The sequence below is a fragment of the Triturus cristatus genome, chromosome 1_2 (assembly GCF_964204655.1).
Source record: "Triturus cristatus chromosome 1_2, aTriCri1.1, whole genome shotgun sequence".
In the NCBI taxonomy this organism is placed as follows: Eukaryota; Metazoa; Chordata; class Amphibia; order Caudata; family Salamandridae; genus Triturus; species Triturus cristatus.
This window is the reverse complement of record NC_140580.1, coordinates 282,567,532-282,590,040: the sequence shown is the minus strand read 5'-3', so window position 1 is coordinate 282,590,040 and position 22,509 is coordinate 282,567,532. Positions and strand designations below refer to the sequence as shown.

The 22,509-nt window shown below is 46.5% G+C and overlaps 1 protein-coding gene and 1 long non-coding RNA gene across 3 annotated transcripts in view; one reads left to right on the top strand and one right to left on the bottom strand.

Annotated features, from left to right (window-relative positions):
• Window positions 1-22,509, top strand: part of ZFAND4 (zinc finger AN1-type containing 4) — a 242,021-nt gene that overhangs the window by 22,085 nt on the left and 197,427 nt on the right. For both annotated transcript variants that reach the window (XM_085603760.1, XM_085603757.1), the window contains exon 2: window positions 10,874-11,169. In XM_085603760.1, coding sequence (XP_085459886.1) covers window positions 10,986-11,169 — 184 coding nt within the window. In that variant the 5' untranslated portion in view covers window positions 10,874-10,985. The remainder of the gene's footprint in view (window positions 1-10,873; window positions 11,170-22,509) is intronic.
• Window positions 1-22,509, bottom strand: part of LOC146867172 (uncharacterized) — a 245,473-nt gene that overhangs the window by 65,628 nt on the left and 157,336 nt on the right. The gene's annotated exons all lie outside the window — the stretch shown is intronic.

Below are 22,509 nucleotides of genomic sequence, written 5' to 3'. Positions count from 1 at the left end.
AAACCACTCACCCAACTCACCGAGTTGGCGCACCGATTCCAAAACCGTAGATAATACGTTACCAGTCTGATTAATCAATAAAGTCATCATGACCTGCTTATAAGCAACAGGGGAAGATCGAATGATACGGTTCCGCACAGAAGATGTCAATGAACCATCAAGCAACCTGTCAGCAGTACCCAGAAAAATTGCCGTTTTCATCACCTCCTCTTTGAGACGTTGAGCAGCATCACGCAAAGTATACCACGGCTTGTCATTCACAGGCCAGTCAGATTCAGTAGGATATTTTAGATTACAACCCTCAGTCGCCAATTGGAGTAAAGAAATCTGACCAACACCATTATAGTTACGAAAATGATCCTGCACAGTAGAATCCAAACTCAAGGAACAGAACTTTAAACAATCGCCAGTATCCAACATAATACCAGCAGCGCCCAGTTCATAAAGGCGCACCATCCATGTGAGCAAGGACTCACCAGCTCGCTGCCGAAATCGCTGCAAAATGTCACTAATTTCCTGCTGAGTAAAGTCTTCTAAACAGTCCAAAGAAATACCCTGCGGAGCATTGGGAGACTGCTGCAACTTCCGACGGAAAACTGGATGCGCAGAAACCGCGGGACGAGCATCACAAGGAGCCCGATCAGTACTCGTAGAGGGACAATCAGTGTAAGAAGCATTGATCCCACTCGAAGAACGAGCGTAATCACGGGGTGTACCATCAAAGGTGCGAGAAGCAGACTTACAATCATGGCGGGAGCGAGAAGACTCGCGCTTGGCAGACTCCTCACCCGAGGAACAAGAATCCGTCGAGTTCCAGATATTACCATCCCATTCATCAGGATTCCAATCCAGCCCAGCTGTCGCCACGACCAGACGCACCTTTCGCGTCGAAACCCGACCGCGCCTGTTCTTGTATTTATAACGAGCAATTCGCACAGCCGCCCGTTCGGCAATAGTTTGGTAAGTCTCAAGTTTATCAGCAAGCAACTTATTTTGACACCGCAACAAAGTATGAGAATTCTGAATCTCAACAAAGTGCGCTTCCACATCTTTAAGAGATATCTGTAACTTCAACAATCTCTCATGCAGAATCCTGTATGCAGACAAAAGAATCCAACCTCTGCGCCCCAAAATGGGAATCTCCTCACCCTTCGATACGGGTGCCTTCTGCAAACAAGCAATCACATCAGCCGGCTCTGCCAGCTCCAAAGACGAATTCCAATTCTCACTCAAACCAGTGGAATCAGCCCACTCACGGGCCAAGGCTTCATAAGGCGTTGAATCCCATCCGAGAATATCAACGGGCAACTTAAAAGTAGATTTAGACCTTCTAGAAAACATCGTGAAAAAGGAAAAAGAAGAAAAGAAGGAAGAAAAATAAAAACTATACACACAAATATACAAAAATAAAATGCAAACAAAACCACGCACGCGCCGAAAGCAAACACAAGACAACCACAACGCACACAGGTTTCGTAAACGGTTCGTGACGCCAAATGTTCTGCTTGGGTTTTCGGATCAGATAGAACCCGCTCAGCAGAGCCTCTCTAACCCAAACCAGAACGTTACCCCCTCCCTAGGGCCTATTTACACCTAAATAACCACATATATGTACCACCTAAGGACAGGGAATTCCTACTATATATACCAAGACCTACAAGTTACAGCCTCGCGGTCCCAAATGGACCCAGGACTTCCTGCCCAGACGGCAGCCACAGACTTCCTGCCCAGACGGCAGTCACAGCCTCGCGGTCCCAAATGGACCCAGGACTTCCTGCCCAGACGGCAGCCACAGCCTCGCGGTCCCAAATGGACCCAGGACTTCCTGCCCAGACGGCAGCCACAGCCTCGCGGTCCCAAACGGACCCAGGACTTCCTGCCCAGACGGCAGCCACAGCCTCGCGGTCCCAAACGGACCCAGGACTTCCTGCCCAGACGGCAGCCACAGCCTCGCGGTCCCAAACGGACCCAGGACTTCCTGCCCAGACGGCAGCCACAGCCTCGCGGTCCCAAACGGACCCAGGACTTCCTGCCCAGACGGCAGCCACAGACTTCCTGCCCAGACGGCAGTCACAGCCTCGCGGTCCCAAATGGACCCAGGACTTCCTGCCCAGACGGCAGCCTTAGCACGAGTTCATCCTATAATTACCACGACATCAGTGTTACTATATATCAGATCACACAAAGACAGCTAGTTGAGCACAACTTGTTCCCCAGTTCGAAGGGCTCCTTTCTCCCTTATTCAGTTACCACCTACCTGATCAGGATTAACATCTGTTCATGTTAAGTCACAGCTGACTAGAAGAATAGGTTACCCTCTTACACAAGAACACGTAGCACATATTGCTTTACTACAAACTGAATACTTTATTTAGTTATTACATGCACACTCACGGAACATCACATAACCTGCAAAGAAAAGTGAAAGATTAAGTTGTACACTCTAATAGTAAGGGGTTGACATCACCTTGGTCGTATGTAGCCTGCACTCAATGGTCATCTAGGTTCCCTTCTCGTCTGCGCCTCGGCTTCGCCTGGAAGTCACACCTCCGCAATCACGGGTTTACTCCCGTCTCCCTCTCCGAGTCACTGGGACCTCTTCCTCATCGGCTACTCTCTTCTCTTTGGAATATCTATCTCTCGGTTTTTTCTCCACCTCCAAGTTTGTCATCTGTCTTCCCTGGAATAAGTAGCAGCTTTACTACTAACGGCCAGGTGCCGCCCATGGACAAGAAGCAAGTGCCAGTATCTGCCTCAAACTTTTACTAATATAGACGTGCATTTCCTCATGGAAAATTCCAGCCCGTAACCTGCCGCCCACCAAATTCTTGTACCTCCCCGTGCCAAGGACACGTTCCCAGCCGGCCGGCCTGATGTAGTGTCTTCGGCATGAAGAAAAATACAATCCTTCGATAAGGGCCGGCCTGAACCGGTTCTCTCCAAGCGAATAACACCTCCTAACTAAAACACTGCCTATGACCTAGAAACATCCCGAGCTGCCAGAGCAGGAGGAAAGATGGAGTCTCTCCCGTTTAAGGCCTACCAGGCCTGAATTCAGCACGGCTCCATGAAATACCCTCACTACAGAACAGATTACCCCTAATGCTAACGAATCTATCCCCTAGGATGTATATGCAAACCCTGATCTATGGGGAAGAACACAGGATCATGTCGAAGTGCCTAATAAATAGACTCTATACACTACTCTAACCCTTAGACTTGAATGGGAAGAGACTGAAGTCACCTAAATCACCCTTCAACACAATAAGACCGGGAAAATCGAGCAGTACAGGCTCTGATACAGACACTCCCCTAATCTCTGGATAAAGGTGGGTGCAGGGTCCCCAGAGCCTCAGATTAATCTTGGACTTCAAAGACTTGAACCTTCGACGAGTTGCCGCACAGCTGAATGAAGAAATCTCCCTTGGGGTAAAGAAGTTACCCCCCTGCTTGGCAGGCACCTGAAACTCTGCAAGTGACCCGGTTGGAACTCTGCTGCTCCTACGGACATCGAAGACTTCTGCCTACCCTGAGGTGGGTTTCCAAGCATCCCAGAGGCCAGTGAGTGTGCACAGCAAAGCTCAGCACCGTGGACCCAGTGGGTGCCGAGCTCCCCAATACCCCAGGACACCGGCCACCTCTTGCACAGCACACGACCCGACCAGTGGGGAAGTTGTGCTTTGGCCCATCATTGAGCCAACCTCTCAGCATTACTTGTGCCAAGGACGAGGCTCCAGCCCGCTGCGGCGACCCGTGGGCTCATCTTTACGCACTCCAAATTGCCGCCTCCCGCGGTCCCTTGTCTCTCGACTGGTGGGCCCTAGCGGAGGTCAATCTTTACTTTAAAGGGCTCCCCTGGTTGCTCCAGGCCTGCTCTACCGTCTCCTCGCTGGAGACCTCGCTCAGACCTCGTGGGTCTGCACCGTAGCTGTTTAGTGATCCTTGCGTGGGTTGCAGTTGCCAAGGCTTAGTGGATCCAATCCGGTCACGAACACCGCAGCGGCCTTCATCCTTCGTGGGACAGTAGCCCTCCAGAAGCTGGCCTTCCTTGAAGCCTCCTGGACCCCGTGGCTGCTGATCCAAGCTACCCGTCTTCAACCTGAAAACACCCGACATTGAAGGGCTCTTTCTCCTGAACTTCCTGGTCACTGGCTAGTGACCCAGACTCTGTCCCCTCTGCTTTCAGATTCTTTCCTTCAAGATCTACATCTTCAATCTGCACGACATCGACGACGCTTCACGCCAGCAGCAGTTCTTCACCTTTTTCCATTGAAAAGGAGATTGCGACCCGACTTCGAAAACGACCTATGCACCCGGCTTCCCTGGGGCAGGTAACAGTGGTACCTCGCTACTGTCGTGGGCGTGGGCCCTCCAAAAGCTTAACTCTAAGTTGCTGAACTTGAACTCCTGCTAGAAGTGTTTAGATTCTTGTAATTTCCAACCGCGACATTCTCCATAAGCTATAATAGAGATCCCGATAGCAGCTATTTCCACTGCACGCGCCTCCCGTGGGTACCCTTCCTCACTACCTTGGGTGGTTTCGTAAGGGGCCAGCGACCCTAAGTGCCCTAGGCACTGTCTGCAGAACTGTCGTGGTTCTTGTACCACTTTTTTATTATATGGTTTGGTCCCCCCCTGGGGCCCTGTGATTCCAGTGCTATTTATTGTTGTTTAAATGCTTTATTGAATTGTATCTTTACCTCCAGCCTCACAAGAGACTAGTGGGATTTGTTCTTAGAATACATACATATATTTTGAATATATACCTGTGTGGACTACTCTTTCATTTGGTCATTCAAGAGGTTATCCATGGTAAAACGATAAGCTTAACACTCCTTCACGGCTTAGCCTGAAGGCTGCTCTCCACAGCTACCACTAGGATAGCTTTCTTTAAAGGTTGTCTTTTAACCTATCACCTTAAGAGTCGAATTGGACTGGTGCAAGGTGTCCCCTATAACTAGTGGACAGCATATGCCAGGCCAACTTCTCACAGTAACTAATTTACCTTCCTTCATGGCTTTAAAAGATTGTATATTTTGTTGAATGGAAAATGTATGTGACTATCATCTATGTGAAAATTAATAAAAATATTATTTAAAAAAAAAAACTCTTCTGGGTTACATTTCTTTTTAGTGTTTGGTTAACTGCACTCTTACGTATTTATTCAAATGTTATTCAGTATCTTTACTATTACATAGCTGTTCAGTATATATGAGTGGATGTATTCTTAAAAACATTTACATTGCAGAGCATTTTTGTAAAGAAATATTTTTCATACACTAGTATGTTTAAAATAATTCGCTACGATATATAAAATCAACATCAGCTCTTTAAAATGTCAAGTTCTGTGTGGTATAGAGAGCTAACATGTTATGTTTTTTAAATCAACAATTCTCATACTTAGACTGAAGTTATACAAAACTCAATTGTATGCAGAATTACTGACACTGCAGTAGATAGCACCTGCAAGCACTTTCCCCAAATCTCTTGCATGTACATCAATTCTGTCAGGACCAGTGTCTCAGATTATGCTGCTTTTTCTTTAAGACAAAACTCACAGCAGCCAATAAAAATACAGTAAACACAAAACTACATTTCTCAAAAGTCCATCAACCAATCAGAGGTCACCCACACCCACATTATAGACAAACCACAAGGACTCTGCCTCTTTCTTTGCTGCTGCAGCAACAGATAAGTGTTTCTTGTTATAATACATTTATACATAAGGTTGCAAATGTTATTCTTCTTGCATTTGCGATTCGGTGCATTGTGAAGGGTTCTGTAGCGCGTCCAGCGGTCCGCCCGATTTCCTCCCCTCCCCCCTTCAGAGGGCCGCCCGATCTCTTTAGTTTTCCCTCCTTACGACCTTGTTTCCGCCCCGCGTGGCTTCTTTTGGGTGTGGGAGACTGCGCTGTGAGGTCGGAGGTGCCCTGTTGTCAGCACACAGTTAGCCGTTTATCCCGGCTGCACCTGTGGCGATGTTTTTCCCCCGAGGCCTAGTGCAGGTAATTGGTGACATGGCTGCTACAAGGGCAATTAGATCGGTGAGCCTGTCGAATCTTCCAGGCCTTGACAAGACCTGTTCCCCTCCCCTTCCTTTCATCTTCTACTGATCCGTGGGCAGTTTTCCTGTTTCTTTTGGCATGGTTCTGTTTTACCCTCATAGACTGCATACTTTACAGTCCTATTAATATTACTACTAAGGTGATAATACCTTATTTATTTTTTTAAACCACGGTTGGTATGATGAGGTGCTGACCTCGGCCAATCCACTGTATTGGGTTCCTCGCTACCCTCCTGATTGTACCTGGTACAACCCCTCTCCTCTTCCCGTATACCTTTTGAGTGTATTTAATTCTCAGTTATGGATAAACCGAGGTCTTTGACCCCAAGTGAGCGTTTATACGGCAAAGGAACCCGGATAGGGGAAAGAACTAGCTGAGGTATTACATTCATCTGTTCAACGCTGTATGTGAAAAGGCTCTGGTCCTACAACCCTTCACTTGCAAACTGCGCATGATTGCTGAGTGCACCCCCATTCCACCCCTTCCTATTCTCCCACATCTCCAGGGTCTCCTCTCCCAGACCCCTCCAAGGAACCCCTCCCTGAGGCTCAAGGTGCTAAACTTCCCCACTTAGACGCTTTTGACCGTCTCTCCAAATCCTTTTTGATGGACCACATTTACAGCACCCCTGCTGGCTCCGATCCCCCACCTTCCCCTCCCTCTAGTCCTCTCCCCTAGGACGGGGACACCCAAACTGACCCTGCCACACCCCACCATCACAGCCCTGTTCTGACCATACCACCCCTTCCCAGGATTGGTCCCCGTCAGATCTCCTTGACTTTGACGCAAGGACATTGTTCACCCCAGATCTAGTGACTGGACCAAGTGGCAGGAAGTCACTGCTGAACTGCATACCCACCCACGTAAAAGATTTGGAAAGGAGGGTCGGGCTAGGCTCAGGACAGAATGCCCCCTCTGACTTTGGAGTACAAAGTGTCAGACACTCCGAAAGTGGATAACAATATGAGTATCTTTCTGAAAAAGTTCTCTAAGGACACTAAAAAGGCATGGATAACGTCTGCCAGTCTGGTCTGGATGTTAACAGACTGCTAGCAAAGATCCTTTGATGTGGCTGTTAATGATATAGACACAGGCAGCCCCATTGATACCGAAATCTTAGCGGGTTGGGCCCAGTGTGCCATTTGCCAGGTGAGCTATGCTAACTGCGCCATATTTACGGAGTGCAGGAAGGCAATACTGATGTTCCTAGAAACAAATCTTTTTGAATTAGCCTCCGCAGAAGTGGGCCCTATAGCGAACGGCTTCCGCTTTTGCGATCCTTTTAATAAAGGCCTGGGTACATTTTGGCAACACTTTTACAGCACCTAAGCAACAAGGAGCTATAGAGGGACAATTTCGAGCCAGATCACCCTCCACCCATCAGCTATTCAGACAACAAGAATCTGGATATTGGGGCACTCTTTACTCTTTTTAGTAGGACCGAGGTCAGGGGGGTATTTACCTCAACCCAACAACTGTTTAAAAAATTATATAGTCTAGTACGGTCCTCTATGCCCAGAATAATAGGTTAACTTAAAAAGGAATCACAAAACGGGGGTATATCAGACCACTCGCAACACATCCACTAGACATTAGAATATGTGTCCCACCAAGCTCACCAGCTTGCCCACGTATTCGTCATCATCGGCAACTTTCTCATTTAAAGTGAAAAAAATGTATAGTGTCCAGAAAAATAAATGTGTAGAGGTGTACTTAGTGAGAGAATCACTAATAGAAAAAAAGAAAAAAAACCAGACCTCGTGAAAACACTTTTACAGCCCAATTAAATGCCCAATCCTCCCTCAAAAGGGTATTCCACGCCAACATTTTTGCCAGGGCCAGGCTTTTCCAAGGCTATTCTCCTGGCCATGCCTACCTCGGAGGTCTCCAATGTGGGTCTGATGCAGGGATGTGGAATTCCTATAGCCCGGGGCATATTGTTTGGGGTCAAGGGCAACAAGTTTTCATGTGTATTTTGTCCTTGGGACAAGTAGGCCCGACCCCCTACAGCACAAACCCTTTGGCTGCCAGTTTACAGTACCACATTATGGATCAGGGACAGGGCATTGTCTGCAGTTAAGGTAATGTGTGTGTCCATGTGTTAACACTGTTCAAACCTCTATTTATGGTTCAATAATGCAAAGCCTTTATTATTCGGGTGAGCACTAAAAGTAAATGTTGTAAGCTCGGCCTGCACTACTGACGGTGTTTCCAGTATAAACGTGTACACACGTTTTCAAAGTTTAGTAATATGAGGCTATGTGTAATGCTCCCAGAATGCTCTCTGATCATATGCAAATATTTGCAGAAGTTTGAAAGCAACAGTGATGAAAAATAAAATGTTCACAAAAAATGCAAGGAGAAAAACACATTTAGCTAAACTACTGTAAGATTTTAGGTACCATATCTTTGCAGCGTCATTTAGTAACATGTTGTTGTATGCTTGTATTTCCTAAAAATATTCATAATGGAAAATCAGTGTAACCAGTTAAAATACAATTGTGGGAAACACAAATAAAAAAGCATTGGCAAAGCCAGTAGGTCTGAAGTTGGCGGACAGGCTTTTGGTTTTGTCAATGCGTGACTTGTTTTAGCATGGTATTCATAAAACCTTATCGGTGTGGGAGCTGCAGGGCCCTCACCAGTCTATCAAGCATTGGCAAAAGCAAAAGTTGGTTTTGGTCTCAAAAAGCACACATTGCCACAGCAGTTCCAAGAACTGAACAAAACTACTTTGTGTGCCAATATGCTCCTTGTAAAAGAGCAGAATGTTGTCACTCACAGTGTAGCCAGCTGATAGACCGAGAGAAGGGGAGAGAGAGAGAGAGAGAATGTTATTAAACACAAACGTTCATGGTTAACGCCAGGCTTAATTAGAGGCCCAATTATTAAAGAAAGTCTCAAAAGTGCATCCATGGTATATATCCTTGCATTAAGTGCATATATACTGTTTCCGTGAATTCACAAGAATTCAGAGAAGTAGGCCAAGAAATAGTACTACCAGAAAATATTTGTGACCTGCATTTTAGCATGAGCAAAAGTGCATGTGTAGTTTGCTTATGTGAAAATCTGAATGTTTCAAGTTCACTTTCCCTCCATCCAGTTTTTTCACAACCCCGGAAGAAGTTTTACGTCTGCCACTGTCGGGAGTACATTTCCAACTTTTTTCAGTATGGGAAAAGATTAGAAAGGAGTTGGTAAAAAACCTTAAAACATGCAAGTTAGTAGGTTTGCACAGACTCAAAAGGGCATTCCAATCCTTGAACTATTGCTTACCACTATCTTCAGCCCCAGTATATAGACCTGCAGAAATGTAGCAACATAAGGTAATTGCTAGTATTCAAACCCTACTATGGTACGAGCCCTGGCATAATTAGAGAGGCTTTATCAGAACTCTTACATAATGAGATTGCTGCCTTAATTTGTCGCCGCATTAGATGGCTCAGTAGTCAATGAGCGATGACTGTGTCGATGTTTCTAGGTTTCTTCAGTGGCTATCCCGTTATTGTCTGTTGTTGGATCATGTTCGTGGGGTTAAAGGATCATCTGCTGTGTTCGACTTATTCGAATGTTCGAATTCGTGGATAAGCTGAATAGATTGTTGACTTGTAAAGAAAGAGGAGGAGTTTGTGGATTGTCTATAATATAGGGCCGGGTGGCTTCTGATTGGTTGGTGGACTTCTGGGGGATGTAATTTTTTGTTTACTGTGGTTTTATTGGCTGCTGTGAGTTTTAGAGTAAAGAAAGAGAAACATAATTCTCACCTCCGTGTCCCTAATAGAATTGAAAATTATTGACGCCAATGGTTGAACATTTTTCTTTCATCTGTCCCTGACTAAAATCTAACTTTGTGCAGTAGGGGCTACTAAAGTTTAGAGTGGGATCTCGACATGTATGTTGTGAACATACATCCACAAAGTCATTGTCCTAATGGCCCGTTCAATATGGGCCCTTCAGGCAGTACTTAATTGTGCATTTGCTTTGTTATGTTAGAAAACAGGAACATTAAGGGATATGTTGGCCACAGTAAGGTCAGTTAGGCATCCCACTCGTGAACCAGTCCCCCGTGTTCTTCGGCTGACAATTCTGTTTCATTCTGGCCTGATGAGAAGGGGGAAGCTGTGGTTGTGAGTGTTTCCTCATGACAGCAGCTCCTTCATTCACAACTGAACTCTGTGAATAGTGCATTTTCTAATGGCTCCTCATTTCCTGCCAGAGGAACTTCATGCCTCCCTGTCTTTATCCACCCGGAAAACTCCATTGTTTTGAGCTAGGGCTGCTAAACTGCTGAGGGGGCACCGAGCACGAGGCATAGCCAGCTTCAGTGGTCAGTAATACTTCATTACAATCAATTAATCAGAATGTATGTCATGGCGTTTTTGTTTTAATAATCGGGATGTAACAAAAACCCAAATATGTGTAGCAAAATAAAATCACAGAAAAAGCCTTGTGGCTCTTAGCAGGGTTGTTTTTTCTATGTGAAGTAACTGTAACATGAAATCTTTAGGCAGTGAACAGTGTTTTTACTATCTTTTTTTTTTTGCTGTACTGTGGCAATAACGTGGAATTTGGCGTTTGCACTGTAATAATGTGTGAATATGTGCATATTGGGTTCAGTTGCTCCATGTTATTGGGCCACAATTATTTTTACTGCCATGGCATACATATGTGAGGTGTTTGTACGGAAGTTACTGGAGCGTGTAAATGAAGCTAATGTAGTTGAAGATAAATTGTTATTTAATGTTTTTTTTTTATGGATTTTAGCGTGATCATGTTATGTTACTTTTTTTTTTTTTTTATTATTTCAGGTCTCCCCTTGAAATATGAAAGGCACGTTGCTATTTGCTTTTGTAACTGATCCAGTTGAAACTACGATGAACATGTTAATGTATCCAAGGAAGAATTTATAAATCCTGTGCAATGGATAATAAGAAAGAACCACCTTACTTCAACGAAGATAACATTGGAACATTTCACTACAAACTTCCTTTTTATGAAACCATGGATCTTTTCATTGAAACTCTCACAGGAACATGCTTTGAGCTGAGAGTGTCTCCTTTTGAAACTGTGATTTCTGTGAAGGCGAAAATTCAAAGACTGGAAGGTATGGGTTTTCCGTGCATTTCATAATATTTAAGAAATCATTTCTGCTACTGTACTAGAAAACATGATCATTTAAGGAAAAGGACCAGGCTCCGGTCCAGACTGACTAGTGAAGCAGGTTGAAAGTAGACACTTTGAATTTGCCCTGAGTGTGTGGGAGGTTATGCGAACCACACAGTGAGCTGTATTCTTTGGATCCCAGCTACGTCATGTGGTTACGTGGTTTGATGGGGGTGAATAAGTGGGAGAAGTGACTGTTGCAGGATATGCCCTCTCTGGATTTGCTTCAATTTAACCTCATCATGAGACAGAATATTATGGATGCTTACACGTATGAATTATGGCTGGGAGGCTGAGTATGGGAAGGTTGGCCAAAGTAGTGTAGTACTAAACCCCTCTCTCCTTTTGCGATGGGTATGATAGTGGAGTACATCTGGCCATTTTAAGATGGCATGAGATGCGGTTAATGGGGTGTGAAACATTTGGAGTTCTTTACCAGACACGAGGTTTATTAGATTTGCTGGGGTGATAGAGGCTTACGGTTTTGAGGCCGGGCAATTTTTACAGCATTCATGCATTGCGTTAACTGCATTGTTTACTGTTCCACAGAACCTACTGCAACAATGATGGTGATGTTAAATGTAGTGCTTAGAGGGAGACTTGTAGCTAACCTCTACCAAGCAGGCTAAAGGAGGTCAGGCAATGAAAACGAGATGAATCAGACGCTGTTTTTTCAGAATTGATCGCCCTTAATTTATGGGTAAATATCTTCGGTTAAAAAAAAAATATTGGGTAGTGCTAGATTTAAATTATTACAGTTCAGCAGCCAGCACCACACCTGTTTAATTTAATTGATGCGCAGTAAGATTTATTTACCCAGAGAAATCCTCCTTTTGCTTGAGATGCGGAGAGACTTAAATACATTTGTGCAAATTTTGTGGAGTTCCTCTTGTAAACAAGATTTTTGGTCCGATGTTGTGGCGAGCTGCTACCGATCACTGAAGGTTTGTCCACATTGACACTGCAGCAGTGCTTATAAGGGTGGTTAAAAAGGATTAAAATGAAACATAAGCATGCTGTTCTTTGTATGACATTTGCTAATCCACGCATAGCTGGTAAAGACAACCAACTTCGCCGTGGTAGAAGAGGGCCAAATTAAAAAGTGCAAGGGGCGATTACAAACGGACTGTGTTTCCCGCTGATTGGGCAGCAATGCTTCAGCGGCTCTTGCATCTACCCACTTGCAGGCCTCCATGAGAAGGGTTAGGTTGCAGTTTATGGAGCGTTGGTCGGGGATGGTCTTTGTTATTGGAGGGAAAAGATGCACATATGAGATGATGCATGAAGTCTCTGTAAAACGTGCCCTGAAGTGTTCATTCATTTACACAACACTCACTAGCTGAGTGATTGATGTTTTGGGTAGGACCGGGATTTATTATATTATGCTATACAAGGAATGCACGTAGTTTATTGCTACATCAGATTGATTGTGGTTGATGTGCATTGCAAGGATTGTTTACAGACCTGAGGCATCCTTGAGCATATCTGTATATTGTCATTGATATATTCAGTGCACGCTGCACACGTTAAATGATTATGACTTGCTATTTCACTAACCCTAAAATATATTTTTTTAAAGTCTTATAAATCATAAAATGTTAGCTTGTGGACAGTATACTTTTTATAATTTGTAATTAGTTTGCAACTGTTGTTCCCAGTGGTGGCTTTGTTGAGAATTTGTTTTAATTTGTCACAATTACTGAACCCCAGTCAGAAGCAGTTTAAATATTTGCTCAGTTATGCATTTAAAAACGTCATGTGCACATTGTTAAGCTCGCGTTAAAAGAGGACTAAATTGCAAGAAGCATTGAAGTTGAAATTTCAGCAACGTTTTACTAACTAAAGCATGCAACCCCATCCTCTCTGAATGTACTTATGTATAGAATTGTTAGCATTTTTTGATATCTTTGCGTGAGAACAAGCTGAAAATGGCTACCAATTCAGTACTACAGACACTCAAGCAAGAACTAGAGAAAATATCTTGGAATCGTGTCATTTGGTTCAGTTTGGATTGACACAGAAATTGGCATTTGCTTTCAGTGACAGTCATGTATGAATTCAGAAGCTGCACATGATCAACAGATACCCATTTGGTTGATTGCAGATATTTTTTTTTCGTTTGCTTAATAAGGGGCACATTTTATCAGGGTCATCGAGACCCTGCTGGTAAACCTGGGATCAAAAGGCACCGTGGTACATCTAGCATCTAAAATGCTTGAGTTTTTGAACCTGACTTTCATTGTAAAAATGGGAAGTAATGTCCTAAAAAAAAAAAAAATCAAGATTCCTTTAAAAAATAAAAAATTCCATGGCCAATTACTAGCTCATCTTCTTGTGAGGACCTGTGCTAAAACGAGCACACTCAAATATCGCATTTTTACATGTTTTTGGCCTGCCTTCTGGATTTAAATGACACTGTCCAATGTGTACTTGTAGGTTTTGTCTCAACTGCATTAACACCAGAAGGTGGTGTCACAGTTAGCATTCTTGAGGCAGCGCTCCCTTGGTTGTACCATTGAGAAACTGTTAAGCATAACAAAGTTGCCTTGATGGGGGAAAAAAAGGGCTTGCTCTGTTTCCTCTGAAATAAGCTGAAAGAGGTTACACTTTTCAATCTCCATGTATTTCTCTGGCAATGATGGCAGTGTTTAGATCTAGTTTATTGGCCGCTTTTGCTGTGAAGAAAGCAATGCATAGAGTGGGCTTCTTGCTTATAATTGGATGTCTTCATTGTCTATCTCCCCTCCCTTCTATGTTTTCAATGGCTGTCCTTCCTATTCCTGTGTTTGTCCCGCCGAGGCGCATTTGGAGTTAGCCCTCTTTATCCATCTTTTCAGCTTTCATTCATGTTTTTCTTCCACCCACCACTGCATACAGCAGAGGGCAATGGGGCAGCCCACTTCATCTGTTCACTCTCTTGAACTGTGAGTGGTGTCATTTTGTCTAATCATGGGAACACCTTCTGAAAATAAGTGTACTTCACCTGGATGGCCAATATTTTACCTTGGCAACAGGTTTTTTCTTTCCATTCTTTATCCTAATTTCTTTTTAAGTCATCACTCTATTTTTCTGGTTTAAATCGCTTTATTGAAGTTTTTAGCACATACAAAAACACTCTTGCAGGTTTAGCCATCGTGTCTTTTAACATTGCTGAATTCATGACCGACCCTGAAGGGACAAGCCAGATCCGTCAGCGCAATTATGGGTCTGTGCCAATTTAGAAAAACCTTGCATGCACTATAATGAGCAAGAAAAACAAAACAGTACAAAAACACCCTAAACCCTTCCCACCCACCACCCGTGTTCCAAGTCCACCACCTAAGCTATCTAGTCTATGCCTGGTCTCCGTCTCTATTCCGTTTGTTGCTTATCATAGAGGTGTAGTAAGCAGAGATAATGGGAGCAGGTAATTTCCCGAAATTCAGAGGCCAATATGGATAGAAAGGGTTGCCACAGTTCGACATGTTTGGATCCCTCCCCCGCTATTGTCAGTGTTAGCTTCTCCATTCCAAGTACATGCCACTGTCAGTGTAACCAGCCTGTGAAGGTTGAGATGTGGGAGGTACGCCAGTGTGTGAGTATATTTTGCATTGCTGTGCCCAGCGCAATCGTTATCTGGCGGCCCCTGCGGGAGCACAATGGGAAGGTCCGGGGATTTGGGAGGCCTAAAAGAACATATGTACGAAATCGTGGAATTTCAGCATCCAAGTGTTTTTCTACTTCGTCCATTACTTGTTTCCAATAGGATTGGATGTGGGCGCACTCCCATAATAAGTGTACCAAAGTGCCTACTTGTTCACAGCTCTGCCAACATGTCGCTTCTCTAGTGTGGTCTATGGCGTAGAGACGCTTGGGGGGGTATAATACCAGTAGGTCGCTATCTTTGTGAGGGTTTCAGTGAGTCCCATGTGATAGGCTGAGTGACGTGCTTTATAGTATATGCCCTCCCACTCTTTATGACTGAGTGTCCTGCCCAGTTTCCTCTCCCAGCATGCCCGCCCGGAGCTGTAAGTGTGAGCATATCTGGCCTGTATCATCTTGTATAAATCGGATATTAGCTTTTTGTCTGTCGTGCGTGTAATAAGCCATTGCTCATAGGGAAGAAGGTGTCTATCAGCCATGGAGCAGACCTGATCATTAAGCGCCCAATGTCGTGCTTGCATGTACCCAAGTCTCTCCGCCTCAGGTATCCCATATTCTTGTTTAAATTGGTAGAAAGGGATAACCCCCTCTGCGGTATACATGTGGTATAGGAATCGACACCCAGAGGGTCGCCACCTCGCAAAAGCTACCGTGTTCATACCCGGGGTGAAATCTGGGTGGAGACAGGAAAGTGGTAAGTTTTTGCTTAATATTGGTTTGATCCCATATCTCCATTGGGACTCGCGTGATATGCGAAGCATATAAGTTAGGGGATCTGTGTTGTTTGCGAAGAAAGGGGATTTCCTGTAGGGGTCTGGCAGCTACCGCCTGATCCTGGACTAACCAGGGTTTCTCTGACTCCCCACTCAACCAGGAGGCGCAGTTGTGCTGCCTGGAAGTAGAGCTGTAAATCGGGGAGTCCGAGTCCCCCCCTCCCTCCGGGGGGAGTGTCGCCAGCCTCTGCTTCAGGCACGGCTTCCGACCATTCCAAATAAACTGGGCAAGTTCTGATTGCGTCTGCTGTATCCAGCCCGAAGGTGGCCTGAGAGGAGTAGTACGAAACAGATAAAGGATCTGTGGTAGAATGATCATCTGCGGCTACTTTACCTAGCCACGATAGAGGGTAATGTTTCCATTGACCCAGTTCTTGCCAGATTTTCTGTCGCAGTAGTGTGTAGTTAGTAATGGCTGTTTTCGAAAGAGCGTAGGCCAACTGGATCCCCAAATACGGGATCGTGTCTGTTGCCCATTGAATGGGGAACAGGCTTTGCAGATATTCCCGGGTGGACCGCGCCAGGGACAAATCCAGGGCAACCGGCTTGTCCATATTCACTTTGAACCTGGCAGTTCGTGCAAAGAGATCTAATTCCTCTAGGCATGCTGGCAGCGCGCCCCGCGGGTTAGATAGTGAAATCAGAACATCATCAGCGTAAAGACTGATTGTATGGGTATAACCGCCAAATTTGATTCCGGTGATCGATGGGCTGAGCCGAATCTTTTGGGCCAGTGGTTCCATGTAAAGAGCGAAAAGGAGGGGCGACAAAGGGCACCCCTGCTTTGTGCCTCTCTCAATGGTGAACCGGGAAGATCTGTGTCCGTTTACTCGAACTGTAGCCATCGGGAACTTTATAGCAATTCAAAACATATGTGCGGAATTTCAAGCTCATCCCCACTCGTTCCAGAACTTGCTCCAAATAGGGCCAGTGGACCCTATCGAACGCTTTTTCGGCGTCGATAGCTAGCAGCCTGTATTCTCCCTGTGTGCGTGTGGCTTTTTCAATAAGGTGCAAGGCTTGTTTCGTGGTGTCAGACGTCTGGCGTTCAGGGATGAAGCCCGCCTGATCCGGGTCAACGAGACCAGGCATATGAGGCACGAGGCGGGAGGCTAGAATCCCCCTGTATAATTTAAGTTCTACATTAAGTAGGGTGATCGGGCAGTATACCCCACACTGAGCCTTGTCCTTTCCTGGTTTGGGGATCACCGCTATGGAGGCCTCCAGGAGATCTCCCGGGATCGCACCGGGCTCCGAGAAGGCATTAAGGAGTCGCGTGAGGAGAGGGGCGACCTGGGCACAGAATGTTTTATAAAAAAATAGCAGAGAAGCCATCCGGCCCGGGTGCTTTCGCTAGTTTGAGGCGCGCAATGGCGGCAATGACTTCTTCTGGTCGAACGTCTCTATTGAGGTAGTCGGCTTGATCTTTAGTTAGCTGGTAGAGTGATGGAGTCGAGGAAGGCTGCCCCAATTGAGCTCTCGTAGAGGTTGGCGTAAAAATCACGGAACGCCTCGGCTATGTCGCTGTCCTCCAAGACATGCTTACCATCCCTCCGGAGAATTTCCTGCACCCTCTGCTTTTGCCTGGTCTTGCGTAGTTTGAGCGAGAAGGCGCCCGCACCTATCTCCCCCTGTATAATAAGCGTGTCGCAGTCGCAAGGCTGCAAATTCCGCCTTATCCTGGTCGAGCGCTGCAAGTTGTTGGTGCGCGGCCTTAAGTTGCTTCCACACTCAGTGGGGCTCCCGTTTTCTGATGCATCTGCTCCAGCTCTCTGGTTTGTTGGGTGAGCTCTTCCCGCTTGCGCCTGTGCTCTACATTGTCTGCAGCTAAGATGGCTATTAACTCCCCCTAATGAGTGCCTTCAGTGCCGCCCACTGCGTCGCAAGAGTGGTGTCAGTATTAGTGTTGTGAGAGAGGTAGTCCGTGATGACGCACTGTACCCGCTTAACCACTTCCTTGCAATGCAGCAGTGTTTCCCTGAGGCGCCATGTCCTACGAGGTTGATGGGCAGGTGGGAGGGAGAGAACAGTGGTCACTGGGGCATGATCTGAGAGGGAGGCGACTCCTATTGCTCCCTCTGTCGCAAGCGGGTGCACGGCCGCGGATGCCAATCACTCTATTTTTAGGTTGAGCCTACAGCAGCGTATGCGCTGTTGCTCGACTTTAAGTAAGGGGCTTTTCAAAGTCCTACCCACAAGCGCCCCTCCCACTTGTTAAGGACAGATATCGGACTGATCAGTGATACTAGTCTCTCACCGTAAACTTTACGTGCTCGCCTAAATGCCGCTGCCGCCTTCATTTCCTGAGACCTGGAAACAGAATGTTCAGTAATAGAGAGGAACATAACTGGGAGCAGGCCCTCTCTAATCACCTCCGCCCATTAGTGGTAGCTGCATGCAGCAGGAGGTGGGTCTCTCTGCGACCTACAGTCTGACTGAGCCACATTACAAGGCCGCCCGTCATGTGGTTCCCATTACCCGCTGGTCACAGATAGGCTTATACAAAGTAAGCGCCTTACCCGCTGGTCACAGATAGGCTTACACAAAGTATGCGCCAACCGATGAAGGCGACTGGTGCGTCAATCAATGCATTTGATATGGCCAGTGCATTAAGATCATTATTTTAATTCCAATATATTATTTTTTTTTTTTTCTATTTCAGACTGCTTTTAAGAAATGGTTTGCCTCTTCTCTAAAAATAGTCGCTCAAAACCCACTGGAAAAAACTTTTTTCAGTGGCCAAAAGGACGGTAGAGCTAGCACTCCGTATTTTCCAAAGCCGTCTGAAACAAAGCATGAAGTACAGTGGACTGTACCACAATATCCAGAAAAGCAAGGGATGTTTCTTTTTCAAGTGAAGATAGCTTTAACTCTGTAACAGGGGCTGCTACTTCCGTTCTTCCCAAAAATCATGACTGACAATTTTCGTTTAATACACATCCTGTGGCTTAACATGTTTTTCCAGCGTTACAAAGCAACTCTCCTGTTTGCTGAAGTGCATTGTACTCCATTCATTTCATCGCAAACCACCCCTTTTCCCATGAGTTGGATCCGTCCTATAGCTTCTCTCCAGGACAGGACAGCCCCGCCCCTCCCTGGGTCGGGTCAGGAGGGGATCTTCCTCGTGGCGGCGGAAAGGCATCGTGAATCTCCTTTGTGGCACTCATCGCTGCATGCATTATTTTGGCCTTTCTGTACCCCCATTGGCCTTTGATTCCCCCTAAAACATTCGTATCAATGTTTAGGAATAGCTGGTCTCCGGGATCCATTCAGAATCTGTGTGCGGATAGGTTCAGAGTTGGAGCAGTTAATTAAAGCATTCATCCCTTCCACCTCCTCCCATGTCGGTGCGTGTTCATGTCGGTGCGTGTCCGTTCTTTGTTTCCTACTCATGTTTACCTTGTGTTTCATTGTGTGCCCAAACCCAGCTATTTTTACAATATTCCATAGCAGCGCATATTTTAAACCAGCATTTACAATGCAATGGTCTCGGCAACATTATAGGTAGAGCTATTGGTATTGCTCATTATTTTTTTTAATCATTTTTGTATCCCTAAATAAATGGCATTGTCATTTCTATTGGCATTAGCTTTTTTTTTTGCATATGTGATACCTATTGCATTAGCAGAGAGAGAGTGAGGTAGTAAGATAGAGAGAGTGAGGTATTGAAATAGAGAGTGAGGTAGTGAGAGAGAGTGAGGTAGATAGAGAGTGAGGTAGTGAGATAGAGAGTGAGGTAGTGAGATAGAGAGAGTGAGGTAGTGAAAGAGTGAGGGAGAGGGATGTTGTGAGGTAGTGATATATAAGCATAGAGTGATGTAGTGAGATAGAGGTAGTGAGTGCGAGAGAGTGAAAGTGAGTTAGTGAGATAGAAAGAGTGAGGTAGTGAGATAGAGAGTGATTGAGGTAGTGAGTGCGAGAGAGTGAAGTTGTGAGGTTGTGAGCTAGAGAGTGAGGTAGTGATGTTTTGAGAGAGAGAAGTTGTGAGGCAGGACTGTGAGGTGGGAGAGACTTGGAAGGGTGGATTGCTTAACAGAGAATGAGGCAGGGCAGTGAGTGAGTGAGAACAACCCTAAGAAAGACCTCTCCCCTGTCTGCGATAGTGGCAGGGGACATCCTTGGAGGGTGTGGTTCTTAACTAAAAGTGAGGTAGGGCCGTGATGTGGGAGACAGCCTCAAGGTAGATTCCTTTCAGAGAAATGGACAAGAAAACAACACAATCTCACACCGCCAGGAACAAAAAATATCCAGTGAGACACGTGCGCCACAGCGAAGCGCGGTACAGTGTAAATAAACCCTGCGACCTCGCCAAACCAAACACGTCGCCTGCGCCAAAAGACCTGGGAGAGCGACCAGCACGAACGAACGCCTGAAAGAGGCATCACAAAAATATACACACTTTTACACTCAATACAAGCCCCCGCCCCGCGATAAAGCCCGGGGAGGGAGCGGTGCCCAGGCCGCCGGGAGATGCGGCCACAACAGGTCTCATGTCAACAACATGCGCCGCGCAGACACTCACCACTCAGCAGCCTCCATCTTCTTCCCGGCCGCGCCCCCTCCCCTTTACTATCAGCGGCCGGGCGGAGGGGGCTGCGGGACGCCGAGCTCGGGGGAGGGGGGTTGCGGGGAACCTGGGCTACAGCGTCCGGCGGACACAGAAAGGGGGGAAATAAACAGGGACTGATAGTAAAAGGAGCTAAAGTGGCGCCAATGCGGCCTTCATGTGACCATGTGGGTGAATGAAGGGCGTCTCCCGATTGAACGTAAATATCTACAAGCCCCAACTGCTCATTAGCATAAAAAACAAAGTACTTCCGACCCCGAGAGCAGCCAATCCTAGGCAGGGCTGCATCCGGAGGAGGACCTCCACCCCCGCCCTCGATGGCATACTATACATCGATAACAACATCTCATAGGCACATCATGCCCTCACCGACAGTAACATTCTCAACGGGGCACATCGTGCTTCGGCGGCAACAAAAACAAACCCTCGCCCAGTCCCCCCCATACACTCACTTCAAATAACACTGCTTGACAGGACACAGAATGCACTCGCAATGACAGCCCCGAGCAGGGCACAGTGTGCACCCACGCACTCAGCACGGCAAGCGCCCACACACAAAAACAACAGCGCTTGCAGGGCGCATCACATAGTCGCTGACAACACTCCTCCTTTACCGTGGTGGCAGGCGCACTCTGCCTGTTCCAGCATCCAGTCTGAGCAGTAGAGGCACAAAGCCTGAGGGGGCGGATGAAAGGGAGGAGTTTGCGGGGGCGGGAGGAGGAGTCTGCCGCCCGGTGCCCACCGCTCGGCTCAGAAGCCCAAAGCTGATCCTATTAAATGTTGGGGAGTGAATACCGAGGCTGCGTGGTCTTGAATGCACCTCATGTCTAATCTGCTATGAAACACTCCATGCCCTTTCACCCCTGCTTTCTCCTATTGTGACGCCTTTCCCATCTTTCGCTTCCTCCTCCTTTCCTATGAGTTTGTTTTTCCATCTCCTGCTCTCGGTCGATGTCTGGTAAGGAAAAGTATGTGCCCGTCCCCAAAAATGAGTGTTGGTAGACACCACCGGCTCAAATTAAGCACCTATTAGGGTGAATTCTGCAAAAGTCCGAAAGAGTGCACTGGTTAGGGATGTGTCATGCTGCGCTCTTTGGGGTAAGGTAGCCCCTTGCGTCCGCCCCAGAGTTGAGAGCATTTTCTATAAGCAAGGCATGCTCCTCAGAGGCAGGAGCAGTGCTTGGATGTTTGCAGCTTCAGGCAGAACGACGTTTCACCCCTGCAGCACTTCCCATCAACTAACAAAAGGGGAATTTGTCGGGCCTTTCGCTGTGTGGTGAACAGCTGCGGTCTTCTCTTGTCTGATGGAAGCGTCGGTCATGGTCATCATAGGACAGTGTGAGTTGCTCTGAGGTTATGGTGTGTCCGGTAAGCAAAGGGTGTGATTCACAAGTCAGCTAACTTACAGTGCGGTACGGCTTGCCCCCTGTAGTCCAGGTGAGTCCCAGAGGTCAGTGTATATTCAGGGGCCGAAAGCCAAGGGAGGTAGGATCACTGTACTTGTCCCTGCCACATCAGACGCCCACGGGGTGCGCATTTCTCCTTCACCCGTCATTGGACATGTCAGAGGCACTGATTAATTCAAAGAATCATGTTCTTGCTCATTGCCTTACCCGGGTTCCGCTGCAGCTTAAACATTCCTCGGAGCGGGACAGTAATCACAGAACGCCTGCAGGGTAAACAAGACACATCACACAACGCGCCAGTCGGCTCTCTGATTGGTTTACAAGGTCCACCAATCACAGTGCTTATTTGGTAGTTGCCAACCAATCAGAGAGCCGACTAGCGCGTGTAGGCAGCGTGAAGACATGCTGTCTTGTGGGCGTGTAAGGGGCGGGCTGGCAAAAAGCGAAAAGCAACCAAAAAGCAATAAAAAAAACGCCCCCGAATCCGAAAAGGACGGGGCCTGTTCGGAGTGACGGACCTCTTCTCCAATGGCTGGCCAGCATTCAAGAGGCCAGCCAATGGAGAACAGGGGAGAAGAGGGGCGGGTTCAAGCCCCTCTACTCCAAGTCATTATCTCTCGCGAGCGAGACTGCGCAAGCGCAGCCTTCGCTAGCCGAGACCTAAAAAGTGCTATGCTTAAATTATGTCTAAAAACACATTTGCCAATAATTGGAGTTTGTGTTGCAGGGTGCTGTATCTTGATTATAGAATCTCGCTTGCACTTTTATTAGCGCAAACTCGCCCAAAGTAATTGGAGTGCTGTACTTCAGCACATGTTGCATTACACAAGGTCCCATTCTTTCTTTTTTGTTTTTAAAGCACGGGGAGTTTAAGTGCTTTGCCCAGAATTACG